This window comes from Nelumbo nucifera, chromosome 4, assembly GCF_055504915.1.
Source record: "Nelumbo nucifera cultivar China Antique chromosome 4, China Antique-T2T, whole genome shotgun sequence".
NCBI lineage: Eukaryota > Viridiplantae > Streptophyta > Magnoliopsida > Proteales > Nelumbonaceae > Nelumbo > Nelumbo nucifera.
In genome coordinates, this window is record NC_142652.1 from 36,528,996 (window position 1) to 36,543,943 (window position 14,948).

The 14,948-nt window shown below is 37.2% G+C and overlaps 1 protein-coding gene across 2 annotated transcripts; it reads left to right on the top strand.

The window, feature by feature from the left end:
* Positions 1 to 281: 281 nt before the first annotated feature.
* On the top strand, positions 282 to 11,741 carry LOC104607420 (microtubule-associated protein 70-2-like). Of its 2 annotated transcripts, none has more exons than XM_010273060.3 (11): positions 282 to 1,049; positions 1,166 to 1,251; positions 2,280 to 2,345; positions 2,437 to 2,607; positions 2,684 to 2,854; positions 2,964 to 3,119; positions 3,242 to 3,388; positions 3,531 to 3,602; positions 3,709 to 4,338; positions 4,527 to 4,714; positions 11,274 to 11,741. In XM_010273060.3, the coding sequence occupies exons 1-11, from the start codon at positions 755 to 757 to the stop codon at positions 11,311 to 11,313; spliced, it is 2,022 nt and encodes a 673-aa protein (XP_010271362.1). In that variant the 5' UTR covers positions 282 to 754; the 3' UTR covers positions 11,314 to 11,741. The 2 variants fall into 2 exon arrangements, with proteins under 2 accessions (XP_010271362.1, XP_088759816.1); XM_088903690.1 differs by having other exon boundaries at positions 325 to 1,049; positions 4,527 to 4,723.
* Positions 11,742 to 14,948: the final 3,207 nt, after the last annotated feature.

Sequence of the window (14,948 nt, forward strand, 5' to 3'; positions counted from 1 at the left end):
ATGGGAGATGTTCCATATGCACGGCTGATACGTGGTGCGAGATCGTTGTGAGACGCGCCCTGAGAGGAACAGATCCGAACTCGTTTGTGATTGGACCAGCATCGAGACTAGACGACCCGTCGTCCAGATAAATAGCCAAGGATCCGACCCGAAACGAAGAAAAGAAAACGTGTGACAACGCACACTCGTGTGTGTTACGCATCACATCCTCCCATCATGTGCATAGGGTTTGAGCACTACGCACACTGCTTACAGTAATAGAGGACATTTATTGATACTTTAATAATTTTTAATAAAAAAATAGCAAGGAACTACTAATACACTAGAGCTCTCACGCAGTGTTCTCTCCTTAACAGCAAAGCTTCTCTGCTTCAAACCAGTTTTTTAATCAAACATCCGCTTTCACATTCGCGCCCTCTCTCTCTCTCTATATACAAAGAATGAAAAACAAAAGATGGAAAGTTGGAAACATTAGATTAGAGAGACGTAAGCAGATTAGAGTAGTAATTTAGAGAGAGAAACTGAGAAAAATAAAAGCATTTCTCTTCTCTCTCTGGAAAGCTTCCTATTCTTATATTGTCTGTTGAAGAGAAGAGAGAGAAGCAACTAACGACTCAACGGCTCCTTTCTATCTCTAGAGCTGGAAATCCTTGGAGAAGGAAGAGATTGTGCTGGGAAACCCTAGAATTGGAAACCGGGAAGCTGAGGATTTGGGGATTTTGTGGCATTCGAATGTGAGAGCCTCAGATCTGTCATGGCCGATCTTGCAGGGGGTGGGGAGGGTGTTTCATCAGCTACAACGGCTTCGGAGTTGAGTGGCAGCGGGAGTGGCGTCGGCGGAGGGAATAGCCGTTCGGCGGGGAATGAGGTGGCGCCAGCGTCGGTGCCGACGCCACCATTGACGGTTTCAGGATCGTTTAAGGAAGGGAAGACGTCGAGGAGGCGGACGTCGGTGAGGCCGAGTTTGGACGCGGATGAGTTTATAAATCTGTTGCACGGGTCGGATCCGGTTAAGGTTGAGCTCAACCGGTTGGAGAATGAAGTTAGAGGTGGGAATGCGATTTGATCCGGTGGTTTCTGGGGAGATTTGGAGGTGTTTTTAGGGCGATTCCTGTGTTTATGGGGCTTTTGTGTTGAGTGTCGTTTTTTTACTTGCTTTTTGCAGACAAGGATCGAGAACTAGGGGAGGCTCAGGCGGAGATCAAGGCATTGAAATTGTCAGAACGCCTGAGAGAAAAGGCCGTTGAAGAGGTTATTTCGTCTGTAGTTCCTTTTTTTATTGTTTAAATTTTATATGAATCAATACCTCCATTTATCAGCTTATATTTGGAGTGCTACTTGAACTCTTATATTCCGATTTTTTATTTCAGTGCTGTCCAGCATATTAGCTTTCACATCTAATTTTTGAAACATAAAAAAATTATTTTGATGTTTTATTATAATTAGTTTTAATTAAAATTTTCTGTTGGTGCTGGGCTGATTCTTTTTTATCTTTTCGTGGCAGTAACATAGTTACTGATGCTTTGGGATCATTATCCCTCTGAATAAACTATCCAATTGTTTTTGTTATTCTTGTTCTTCAGCAGTGTCTAGTTCTACATGTTTTAAATGGTTCATTTCAGCCATCTCCATTTCTATGATTTCCTATATCTGGTGAAACTATTTAATAATTTCTTTAGGCTGCATTTCTTTCGTCGTAATTTGTCAACAAGGTGGAAAATGAGATAGAATAAAAAATTTTAGACATTGGAATTTTTCTGCCTATTTTACCCAGAAACAAACTGAGATTTAGGATAAAATCTTCCTTACATTTTCCTTTAGTCGATCTATACTTGTATTGTTTCTACTGAATCAATCAATCAACTGTCATTTTCCACGGTTTTTTACCTTTAATTCAATTGCCTGCCTTTTTCAGCAAAAAAAAAAAAAAAAAAAGAAAAAGAAAAAAGAGGAACTCCTGGTTGTCAGTGGTCAATCTTTTGAGAGGTCATTGAAATGTAGTTCTCTAGAATCTGGACATTCTTTTAAATTTGGTAGCAGTTTTTCTTGGGCAACCTCAGTGTGTTGTAAGAATGTTTACTGGCTTTGTTTTCCATGTTTTGTTGGTTATTCATGCCAAAAACCATTAAAGTGCTTTGATTTGTCATTGCCTAGAATTTGAGTCTTCTTCCAAGTATAATTTTGCAATCCCTTTTGTATATTCATTTAATTCTTGGTGATTTCAACATGTGAAATTGTGTAATGACTTTTTGTTGCCATTTTTTGCTGTAAATTCTTAGCTCACTGAAGAATTGTCGAAAGTGGAAGAGAAGCTCAAACTAACTGAATCTCTTCTAGAAAGCAAGGTATTGCATTTAAAATCTTGTATTTATTATTATTATTATTATTATTATTATTGTACACTTTCTTTGATATTTGGTAAAAATCCCTATGCAGAATCTTGAAATTAAGAAAATCAATGATGAAAAGAAGGCATCTATGGCTGCTCAATTTGCAGCAGAAGCGACCCTTCGAAGGGTTCATGCTGCTCAAAAAGATGATGACATGCCACCAATTGAAGCCATTCTTGCACCACTGGAGGCAGAGCTCAAGCTTGCTCGGCAGGAGGTATTTTGTCCTTGTGTTTGACATGCGGTGCAATTTCATTATGGAAACGATGCTCCTAATACATAATATTTTGCAGATTTCTAAGCTGCAGGATGATAACAAGGCATTAGATCGCCTTACGAAATCCAAAGAAGCAGCTTTACTTGAAGCTGAGAGAACTGTTCAGGTTGCCTTGGCTAAGGCCTCTATGGTTGATGATCTCCAAAACAAGAATCAAGAGTTAATGAAACAGATTGAAATCTGTCAGGTATGAGGAATGATATTTGTCATGTGTTCTTCAAAACCGTTTTTAGTTTTTTTGTCAATTTAAATTAATGCTCATCATGTAATTTAAGTGCATTTCTGGTATATGTTAGGAGGAAAATAAGATCTTGGACAAACTGCATCGCCAAAAGGTTGCAGAGGTTGAAAAGCTCAGCCAAACTGTAAGGGAGCTAGAGGAAGCTGTTCTTGCTGGTGGTGCAGCAGCAAATGCTGTGAGGGATTACCAACGGAAAGTTCAGGAGATGAACGTAATGTGCTTGTTTTCAATTTGAATGTGAAGTGTTCAGATTTACTATAGAGTGAAATATATTTACATCTGTGGTCTGTGAAGTACCTTCAATTATGAGTAGATTGTTTTTGTGTTGTACAGGAGGAGAGAAAAACCCTGGACAGGGAACTGGCCCGTGCAAAGGTCACAGCAAATAGGGTGGCAGTTGTGGTAGCAAATGAATGGAAAGATTCCAATGACAAGGTGATGCCTGTAAAACAATGGCTTGAAGATCGGAGATTCCTGCAAGTATGTGTCATATACTAATGTTTTGATTCATTTATCTTTTTTCCATGTTCAATGTTCATTGTTCTTTCCGTCCTTCACTAACTTGTTTGTGGTTTTCTTTGTTTTTGACACCTTTTTCTGTATGTAAAAACTATTGTTACAGGGGGAAATGCAACAACTTCGAGATAAACTTGCCATTGCTGAGAGAACTGCAAAATCTGAAGCACAGTTGAAAGTAATAGTTTTGTCATGCAGACATAGTTGCCTTTTGCTCGCCAGTAGTCTTTTTTGCAACTGGTCTTGACAAAAATTTTGAGGTGTATCTTTCTTGTACTGTGCAGGAAAAATATCAATTGCGCCTCAGAGTACTAGAGGAGAGCTTGAGAGCATCCTCAAATGCAGGTAGTCGCCCTAGTTCAGAAGGGAGAGGTTCAAGCAATGGACCTTCACGGCGCCAATCCTTGGGTGGAGCTGATAATATCTTAAAATTGCCCTCCAATGGCTTTTTATCCAAGAGAACAGCATCCTCTCAGTTGAGGTCTTCTATTTCTTCTGGTACCACTGCAATATTGAAGCATGCCAAAGGAACTTCAAAATCATTTGATGGAGGGACAAGGTCACTAGACAGGGGCAGACTTCTCTCAAATGGAACTGGTTCAAATTTTTCACTTAGTAAATCTTCTGATGGAACAACCAGAGATAGTGAGACAGTCCGTTATTGGAAAGGGAATGCAGCTGAAAAGCTCAATGAACCTAGCAAATCTTCTGATGGAAGAACAACCAGAGACAGTGAGACAGTCCGTGATTGGAAAGGGAATCCAGATGAAAAACCCAATGAGTTCCCAACTGTTGATACAGAAGATTCTGTCTCTGGATTATTATATGACATGCTACAAAAAGAGGTCATTTCTTTGAGGAAAGCCTGCCATGAAAAAGATCAAAGCCTTAAAGACAAGGATGATGCAATTGAGGTCAATATTCTTTTACTTTCTGTCCTCATTTATACCTTCTTTTGTTCTTCATATGTGATATATACATTCGGTTATCTATTCTCAAAGAAAATGCCATTATTGTCTTTTGTCTGGCATAGAATGCTCTCTCTCTTTCTCTCTCTCTCAACTCACATGCTAATTGTAGGTTGCAACTGCTTGTGGTGCAGATGTTAGCAAAGAAGGTAGACACATTGACCAAAGCAATGGAGGTTGAGGCCAAGAAGATGAGAAGGGAAGTAGCTGCCATGGAGAAGGAGGTAGCTGCGATGCGTATTGAAAAAGATCACGATAATAGGGCTAAGCGACTTGGTAGTTCCAAGGGTCCTGTAAATAGTTCTCAACTGCTTCCTGGAAGGTATTTAGAGTAAAGTCTTCTATCCCATCGTTGCTTTTTTTTATCAGCTATCTTACTGTGGTAACCATTTTTTCTATGGTATGCCCCTATGCCTAATTCATATTGAGATAGCAACTTTAGTAAAATGTTTCATTTTAATGGCTTTCTTTTAATGATTGATTTTCACACAATTTATGTGATCCATCCATTTGATATTTCTAGTTTCTACATGTCTTATGTCTGGATTTTGTTGTTCAAATTGTAAGATATATTGAATTTTTGTTTTTCAAATGATTGTTGTTGGAACGAGTCCAAAACATCATGTTATTTTTGACTTCCATATTTCCTATATGCTTTATTGATCAGTTGACCTGGTTACTTTGTTTTTCCTGAAATATTTTGCTAATCATGTTCTGTATCATTTTCCTGTCATTTTGTACTACAAAAATTATATTAGAGGAATGGTGTCACAAGTGCTTGTTGCAAAATGGTTGAACCCTGAGGTAATACGACAAGATAGTTTAGAGAAAGGTTGAAATCTGGGAAGTTGTTACAAATACCACGTAACCCATCATCTGTCCTGTTAATCAACTAGCATGCACTTTGTTGAATTTCAAAAGGGTTACAGTAGTATTTAGTTGGCTTGCATTTGGTTTGATTATATATGTGCTTGTTTGCATTTGTATACATAGACAAATGTAAATGCTTAACACAGATCCAGTGTATGTTCCCAACCTTCTCCTGGAATCATGACAAACTCACACCTCCTGAAACAGTGTTTTTAAAAACTAGACTAGTGGGGGACCTACTTTCCTTTCCAGGTGATAGTTCACTGGTTTGTCCATCTGGACACAGTTCTACCTGTGACATAATCAAAAAAATAAAATCCTACCTAAATGGAAACTGCCAACACAGAGAAAGGGACTGATAGACTGGAGAGGGCCCTCTTTCATATTTTTAATGAAATTTGAATAGATGTTTTTTTTATTGCTTTACAAGATAATAGCAAAAAACGCATGGTTGTCATTATGTTTAAGCATTACATGGATAAAAAAGAGTTTTGTTCATAATAGATACTGTAGAACCCTTTATTAAATTGTATCATTGAATGAAAGGAACAAATTCATAGCTTCTAGCTGATTAACGATGAATATAAACATCATGTCATCAATAAAATTACAATTACCACCTCTAGCTGTGGAGCCCTCGACACAAGTTCAGATCTTTCTATACCTTACCTTTCTAGCGAGTCAACGAGTGAATTGACTGATCTGAGTAATTACCTGAACTAGCTGTTGAATATTGAAGACAATGCTTAGATTCTCTGTTTTGGTGCCAGAGACTTTTCTGAAGCAGCTGATAGTCATCCAGTCGGTATACTACAATTACTTTAAATAATTAAATAATTCAAGCCTCAATTACAAACCAACTTTAACCCTTGCAAAACTGGAAGTATGTAGATGGATGGTGCAAGCATGGAAGCAAGGAAAGAAACAGTAGAAGAAATCACTTGTCAAAGAAAAAAAAAGAACTGTAGATGAAATCAAGTTTCTAGTTATTTTTAAACCAGTGATAATTTTAAAGACCTGGGTGATTTTTTTTCCCTTATATTTTAGTTTTTAATTTTTTAAGAGTTATTATCTAGTTTGTTGGTGTCTTAGAAATAGGGGTAATTGTCTTGGAGGGTCAAATTAGTTTAAAATATTTTGTTGAAGTTCTTTCTTTAGCATTTTGAAAGGTGGGTGTAATCACACCACTGTTTCTTTTGTGAAATTCTAGTGTCATTTGATAGGTTCTCGAGTAATTTATCCAACAAAGATCTTGTGAATCCAACATGTTTTGAGCAAATTATAATCATTTTACCAATAGAGTATCAGTGTTTTACGGGATTTTAATATTTTTTACTTTTTAAGGTCTACCTTGGAGTTGTTTATGGTTTGTTTAGTTTTAGCAGGATTGGTAATGGGTTATTAAAGTTTTTAGGAGCCAGTGTCTATATTTGAGTGTTCCCTTGGTGTAGCTGTTGGGTTGCCTTAGTTTTGAAGTAGTTAAAGGTTGTTTTGGGTTGGTTTCCTTGTTCAGTTTGGAATCTGTAAGGGAGATACCAATCCTTAAATATTCATTGTAACTGGAATTTTAGAGTTGATTCAAGTGCTCTATGAAGCTCAAGAAAAGTGGTGAAATAAAAAGTTTCTTTTGAAGCTACCTCCTGGTATTAATGTGATCTCTCTCTCTCTAAAGGTGCAATTTTTCTCTTTTTTTCTTCTTTCTCCTCTATATGAATCTAAACTTCTTTCTTTTATAATTCCAATTCTTTATTTTATTTTCCTTTTTATCCACTGGATGTCAAAGTAAGACCTTTCTCCTCATCTGACACTACAAAATCACTGGCCATGTGCATCTCTACAATGTCCTCCCCTTCTGTGTTTAGGAGAAGAAAATAGGAACCAGAGGGCAACAAACAGAGAGAAAAGTAGTTTTGATATCATACTATCCCTGCTGTCTAACTTTGGAAGCATGCTGATCTGATTTTACATTGAGTACAATATGTTTCTTAGTTCTTACTGTTGATAATCCAAAAAAAAAAATTGTAAAAACAGAGTTGAGTATATTAGAGCTTCAGGGAAAGCATACACATTCTTACAAATCATTTAATAACTATTAATAGGCTCTAAATGTTAAATAATATGCTTAATTGTTTAACTCTAATGGGGGGTAACATCTCGAGCCTCCTTTTAGGCTGATTGTACACTTTTTCTATTCTATGCTTAATAAAGTACCACTCATTTATAAAAAAAAAAATACGTTTAAGTAATATGCCTCAAAATGGCTTTAAATATGTTTAAACATAGATGTAAATACAGACACACATTATAGGCATGTCAAAGTATGAAGGATCTACTTTTTTACTTTCCAACATGAGCTTCAAGGCAATTTTCTTGAGCATTGTCTTGGGGAAAGCATCAGGATGTAAGCTTCATATATTGGATGAGAAGGAGAAAGGTTCTACAGAGGTGTATGTGGTGGCTAAGGAATGGGAATTAAGAATTTAAATTGTGAAAGAGTTTAATATCTAAAGTAGAATAGAGAATGAGGAGAAAGAGAATAAATTACATATTTAGAGATAGAAAAGGAGAGAAGCAAGTTCACAATCTTATCTATAAGTAACTTAAAACGAACTTCTTATTCTATTAATTCTCATTTTTACAATTACCATATTTATAAACTCAAACATAAGGGCTTGGATCTTCCTCTATAGACTACTAATTGGATCAGGGGAAAGAGAATAAATTACATATTTAGAGATAGAAAAGGAGAGAAGCAAGTTCACAATCTTATCTATAAGTAACTTAAAACGAATTTCTTATTCTATTAATTCTCATTTTTACAATTACCATATTTATAAACTCAAACATAAGGGCTTGGATCTTCCTCTATAGACTACTAATTGGATCAGGGAAAAGTGAGCCAAAACAACTCCCAACTGGATAGGTGCTTCCAACTCAAATAAGGATTCAACTCCAAAAACAACTTCAAATACCTTAGATGGGTGCTTCCAAGGGATTATGAGATACCATTTGCAGTGATGTTGGATTTGATAGGCTGAAAGTTTACAGTTGCAAGAAGAAAAGAAATTCAAACACCCACTGGATTTGGGGGGAGAATTCTGGACCTGTTTGGGGTGAAGGTGTGTTTTCCATCTGGTGTGAAGAGTTATCTGTTTTCTTGGTGGCTAAAGGGTCTAAGCAAGGCTGGAAGAGTTGCTTGGAACACTATTCCTGCAGCTGTGTTCCAGGCAGTTTGGAGTGAAAGGAACCAGAGAATTTTTGAAGGTCGCCAAAATTCAAAAGAGGAAGTTCTTAAAAATATTATGGGCATGCTGTTTTCAGTCGCTTTTCAAATCTAGACATACAAGTCCTTTTGTCGACAAAGAGATTATTTTTGGATAGTTTTTTGTCTGTGTTTTTTGAGTTTCAGGGGTTTCCTTTAGTACAGTTTCTCATTGTACAGGGAAGCGGGCTGATTGTATATCTTCATACTTTTTGCTGTCTAATACATTACTTTACCTTTTTCAAAAAAAAAAAAAAAAAAGAAATTCAAACACATACCAAAGCCCAAGCTTATAGCCAAGACCTAACCTATATTTAGGTCCATACCTATGTATATGTCTGCACCTATATCGAAAACCACATCCATATACCTTTACCCATACCTAAACTCAATGTCTATTATCCATACCCATTACGTATTTCCAAATCCATGCCTCTAGCCTATACCCATACCCAAAATTCAGATCCATGGTTTGCAGACACATGAATTAGGAATTAATGCCAAATCAATGAACCTTGGTGTTGGGGTTTATTGCAAAATCAATGAATGTTGAAGATTGAGAAGTCCTAGTCATTAAGAAATGTGTGGGGAGTTAAAGCTGCAGTTTTCTAGGAGAATTAGTAATTAAGTTTTAATGCTAGTTTTCTTCACTATCAAGAAAGCTTGCCTAGATTATGGGATGTACTAATCTGTTTTCAGCAGTGAATGAATTGAACCATTTCCTGGGAGCACTTTGTGCCTTGATGGTGTGACTCCTCTAACTGATTGGTTTGACTCCTCTAAGGTGAGATGCCAAAGACTGATTCAAGGCTGTGGCTCAGCCTACTCTCTTCTAAAATCTTATTCAAATGTCCAACCAGGGTTTGACTATGATGCCAGAAAGACATGATACTGGGAAAACTTACAACCAATCAACTGGCATCATAAGTGGTAAACTGATCATGTGAGTTTTGCATCAAAATTCATGGGGGGGGGGGGTTGTGATTGGTCAAAGCCTTTTTGGTATCATGTCACGACACCAAAGGTCTAACTGGCCCAACCAGTGGGTTGACACTTGCACATGACGCATGCAAGGAATCTGTTCAACTTGAGAAGACGTTACCTTTATTTAGTCGTTATAGTCTTTATGCCAGCTGTTAGTTTGTTACGTGCATTTCCCTTAGACTAGCTCTATTAGTTGTAAATAAGGAGATGACTCTCCACGTAACCGTTACCCTCTCCATGTAGTTGTTCACTCTCCAATTTTTTCACCATTATTGTAATCCTTTAAATTTCCAGTGAAAGTTAAATGAAACACTTGCGCATCTCAAAATATCTGAATTAGGAGTTCTGGATTTCCTCGAAGTAACCCGCTATCTACAACTTGGTCAAGATAGGGAAGAAGAAGGAGGTTTTTCCCCCACCGACGATGGTAACTAGCCCATCTTCTACAATCAAAAAACCAGTCACGAAGTCACAGTCTACTGCTTGTGACATATCATGTCTTTCTGGCATCATAGACTTTCTCGTCCAACCATTCTCAAGTTGCATGCTTGGGTTTAACCGTGCTGTATCAGAAGATACAGTTTTACCCATAAGTAACATCAAACAAACTTCTTATTATATTATTTCCCATCTTTACAATGACTATATTTATAAACTCAACATAGGGCTTTGGATATTCTTTTATAGACTCCAAATTGGACCAGAGAAAAGTGAGCCAAACATAGCTGTCAAGGTGATGCCTAGGCGGGCGCCTAGGTGATGCCTAGGCGACAAGGCACCTTTGAGGCTCACTTTGCCTAATCGCCAAGCAGTTTTGTACTATGTATTATAAATACTTTTTTTATTCTTTTTTTGTTGACATTATAATTATAAAATAGACACTATTAAACTAAAATATTCATTTTGTGTGTTTATATTACTAATTTCTTTTTATTATTTTCTTATTTGCTAGGGTTTAATCAATACAAACATTGCTAAATGCTGTGTTGAACCCTAGAGACTTTAAAACCTGAACCTACAAGGAAGAACATAAAATTTTGTTTAATCAACACATTTTCTACTAGTACTACTACTACTATAACAAAAATAAGTGTTCAGCCCCTATATTTTTTCAATTTTCTTTTCATTCTTTTTCTTCTCATGAATATGTTGATTTTCTATACTTTAACATGAACTCTTAACTTTTCTTATGAAAATTATGAATAATTATTTAGGGAATATGGTTATGGTACCTAGGGAACTGCCATAGGATCTATGTTTTCTACATAAAAAAAAATAATCCATCGCCTAGGCGACTAGGCAACCAGGCACCCCCCTATCGCCTAGCCTTGCCTTGGCGCCTTAAAAACTGTGGAGCCAAAACAACTCCAAACTTCTTCAGAACTAAGGCAAACCTAACAAACACTTTAGGAGACTCACATAAGGACTTAAAACTCTAAAATAAACTTTAAATAACTAAGATGGGTGGTCCCAAGGTATTATCAGATATCATTTGCAGATAAGTGCCATTCTAATTTCCAAACTAGGATGGGTACAGAACAATTTGAGAAATTTAACAAGTTACTTTGCCTTATGCAGTTTTTCATTTAATAAATTTTCAATGCATTTAGATGAAAGTGAAGTGCAGGATTCTTGGTAACCATAACAGTCATGGAACAAACACGAACAATTAAATGTGGAACAATGCCTTCTAAAAATTTTCTGCTTGTTCTTATGCATAATTATGGGGTTTTTCCTTGTGTGAATAAGCAATTGATCTGTGCAGAAACATATCACGAAGTGGGCTGATGCGTAACATCCAATAACAGTGCTGAGGCTGAGCATCACGGAGTAATCCGCATAGGCCTTGTTCCTCCATTCCCCTTGTTTTTTCCTTTTTATTTTGTTTTATGATTGATTCTAAGATTATATAACCAGCATGCCGATGATCCTGCGATCAGTGAGTTGGAAGAGGGAAAAAATTGGAAAATCGAATGAAGTCGGCCTGCTTCTGACTTGACCGTTGTCCCTGTACTTAGAAGTAGCAAGAAATGTTAAAGTCAGCTAACCTTTTGGCAGGTTTACGTTGAGAAACAGTGCTTGTGTGGTTTTTGTATATGTTATCGGGGTTTTCTTTATTTTCTTCTTATATTTGTAATTTGCAGTTATTATTATTATTGCTTCAAGGTTGTGAATATTCTTGTAATCAGATCAAGATCAGAGTTTTCAAGGTTGTGTTGTTATTCTTACCAAAGTATTTGTTGGTGTTAGTAATTTTACAGGCTATCGCTAGCTGCTGGAAAAGACGTATTTATAAAGTCAAAACCTCACATGGTATATATCTAACATGACAACATTCGATTCCAATGGAAATATTTTCAATGAACTCATTGAGGTGGCCTGGTATAAAAGGATTATGTGATTGGTTATTGTCACCGATCCAGAACCAGAAAGTGGGAAGGAGAGCAATCGAATTGAGTGTACTCCGGATTTCCTGCCCACAAGAACTCTCTCACGTCTACCCACAATACACTACCTCCGTGCATTGGGAGCATTTCCCAGTCTATAACATTATGTAGGAGAATGAGATGTTTCTCATGTGTAGCTGCGATGTTATGTGGATAGATTTGGGCAGAGTTCTTGTGGACAGGAGATCCAGACTTATTTGAGTGGGCTACACAACAGGGGGCATGCCTCCCCAAAGAAGGCTCAAACTCCAAACCCTCCTCCCCCCATTGTCGCAAGGGTGAGCAATTGAACAAGATTGCATTATTTGTGACCGTGGTCTTAGAACACCTCAGCAACCTCCAGTGAAATGTTAAAACATCTGTGTTTGCAATAAATTCAATACATCACGTGAATTGTATTTTCATTTTAAACATTGACTTATTCACATTTCAAACATCTCCTTTTTGCACTTAAAATGTCATTATGAGTATTGAGTTTTTAATTGCAAGATAAGTCTTTAAAAAAAAAAATACCAAATGCAGCCTTAACAGTTGTATTCCTTGGTCATTTGATTCTTGCCGAGTTTCATTAAGATTATTGGGAAAGGAGTTTAGTCTTTGAATCACATGCAACGGGATTTCTTCCTCTTTAGATGAGGTAATTTCTTTTATTCTATATCAGCTGTATAATGACCACATCCCTAACGTGTATTCCTGTTTCATGGTTTTTAAAATCGATTTGAAGAATGAATCAGTCAAGGGTACGGTTTTTAGGTCAAACGGTCCGATTGTTCTAATAGTTCGAACGGTTAATCACCCGGATCAGCGGTTTACTGACCAAAATCAATGATTTTTGGCAAAAATCCAGTTTTGGGAAAAAACGGAACCGGTCACCTGACTGGTTCTTGGTTTTTCCGGTCCGACCGTCCAGTTCAATCCAGTTTTAAAAACCATGGTTTTATGACCGGGGTGATTATTTTGTCACCATTTGAAAACACTCCAAATCAAGCCCTCTTTTGAATACATCAAGTACAAGGTTATACCATGGCATCACATCATCATGCATCAATTACCATGAGAATGATGAGATAAGAAAACTGATAGAACCTAAAGTTAATATATATCATTCCTTATAGAGATAGTAAGGAGATTCAAGCAAGGTTTAAAATTTCGATATGCCTAATACGCCCATATTGGGTGAATCGATACCGTTTTTTTTTACTTTTTTTATTTTTTTTGAAACCGGTTCAGGGGGACCAGTTTAGGGCTCCTCCACCCCCTGAACCGGTCAGACCCCTGATAAAATAAAGTAGAGATCATGGGATTCATAAAATCTATTCCATTGACCCTAGTTTGTATACACATTGACTGCATTTAAGTTATATGGACCGCAACTTAAAACTTATTGAACAAGAACTCCTCACACTGTCCTCACGGGTAGACCGTAGGACTGTTCACAGACTGGGTTTCGGGCCTGATTTTACATTATATTAGGCTTGGGCTTTGGGTCACACTATTCAAATTTTGGCAAAAGCCAAATCCCAGCCCAGTCCATGAACAGGTCTACTCACAGCCTTTACATGTGTTTATTCATGGGAGATATTCTCCAGGTGTGAGGATGATCTTGTGAGAACTAAATCCGAATTCATTGAAATATAGTTTCTAGTTTATACCAGTAATTTTTTGTTTATTTCATTATTGTTCCGTTACTGTTTTTTTTTTCTTTTTTTGTTATAGCATGTTTCTATCATTATGATGTATAGGCAGCAGGGGTAGTTGGGTCATTGTACCATATTATAAAGTAACATAAATACCAATGAAAAAGGGTTGCAACTTCACTTTAAAGGCCTTCCAGCAGACCAAATTCATTATCAAATCTGCTTGGACAATAGTCTAATAAAGTTTGAAGCAAAAAAGAGGGGGAGGGGAGGAGACCAAGTAAACATGATTCAAGGTAAGAGCATGCTTGGCCAACAGGTACGAGAGGCGAAGAGTTTGCAATCAGTAACAACGGTCCTGATTCTCCATGGAGGGATAAAATCAACTTCCAACAAATTTGAAATGACAGTTTGAGAAGCACCTTCTAGAAAAGACTGAAGAGACACCCAGATCCAAATAGCGGCCAGGGCCCAGGGCTGCCCTGGCTTCTATTTCCAAAGGAGAGCCTTAACGAATTTTAAATGCCCGTCCAAAACAAAATTGGCCATTGGAGTTGCGAATCCAACACCACCAGTACACAGTTGTCGTTCTTTTTGTTTTTCACTTCAAACTAAATAGAAGTATCTGTTGAATGTTGACTGCTTGACAAGTTACTCCTAATTAATAATTAGCTTCCTATAATAACAAAACTTATATCTTCAAAGGAAAGGGCCCGATCCAAAGAAAGATCGAAAGGTATTGATTCTCAAGGGTAGGGGTGTCAATTGGACTGCATTTGGTCCAAACCGATCCAGTCTAATGTGAGTCCTTTATAAATGGATCAGGTCCAATCCAATCCAATGAATGTTTTGGACCAATTTGGACCAGTCCAATTCAATGTCTGGACCGTCCAATCTATTCAAATTCATTTTAATTTAGATTGGTTTTAACCCAAATCTGGTCCATTGACATATATATATATATTCTTATTTTATATTAATGGTGGGCTTAATCCAACCCAATCCAATATAAATTTGTTATGGATGGACCAGGTCCAATCCAATCTGATAAATATTTTGAACTGGATTGATCCAATCCAATGTATTGTTTGTCCATCCAACCCGTCCAAATTAATTTTAGGCTGGATGGGGTCCAATCCAAAACCAATCCATTGACACCCGTACTCAAGGGGCTACACAACAGGGGGTAGCCCATCCCTGATTCCCCAACCCATAACCCCCCAAACCCTGGTGCATGCACGACTTGATCCCAAACCTTTGCTACAACCAGCAAGAGGCCTTGCCAACTAACCAGTACGCAAATTTTGAAGAACATAGGTGTACATTATTCTACATGATTCTAATTGATTAACCATA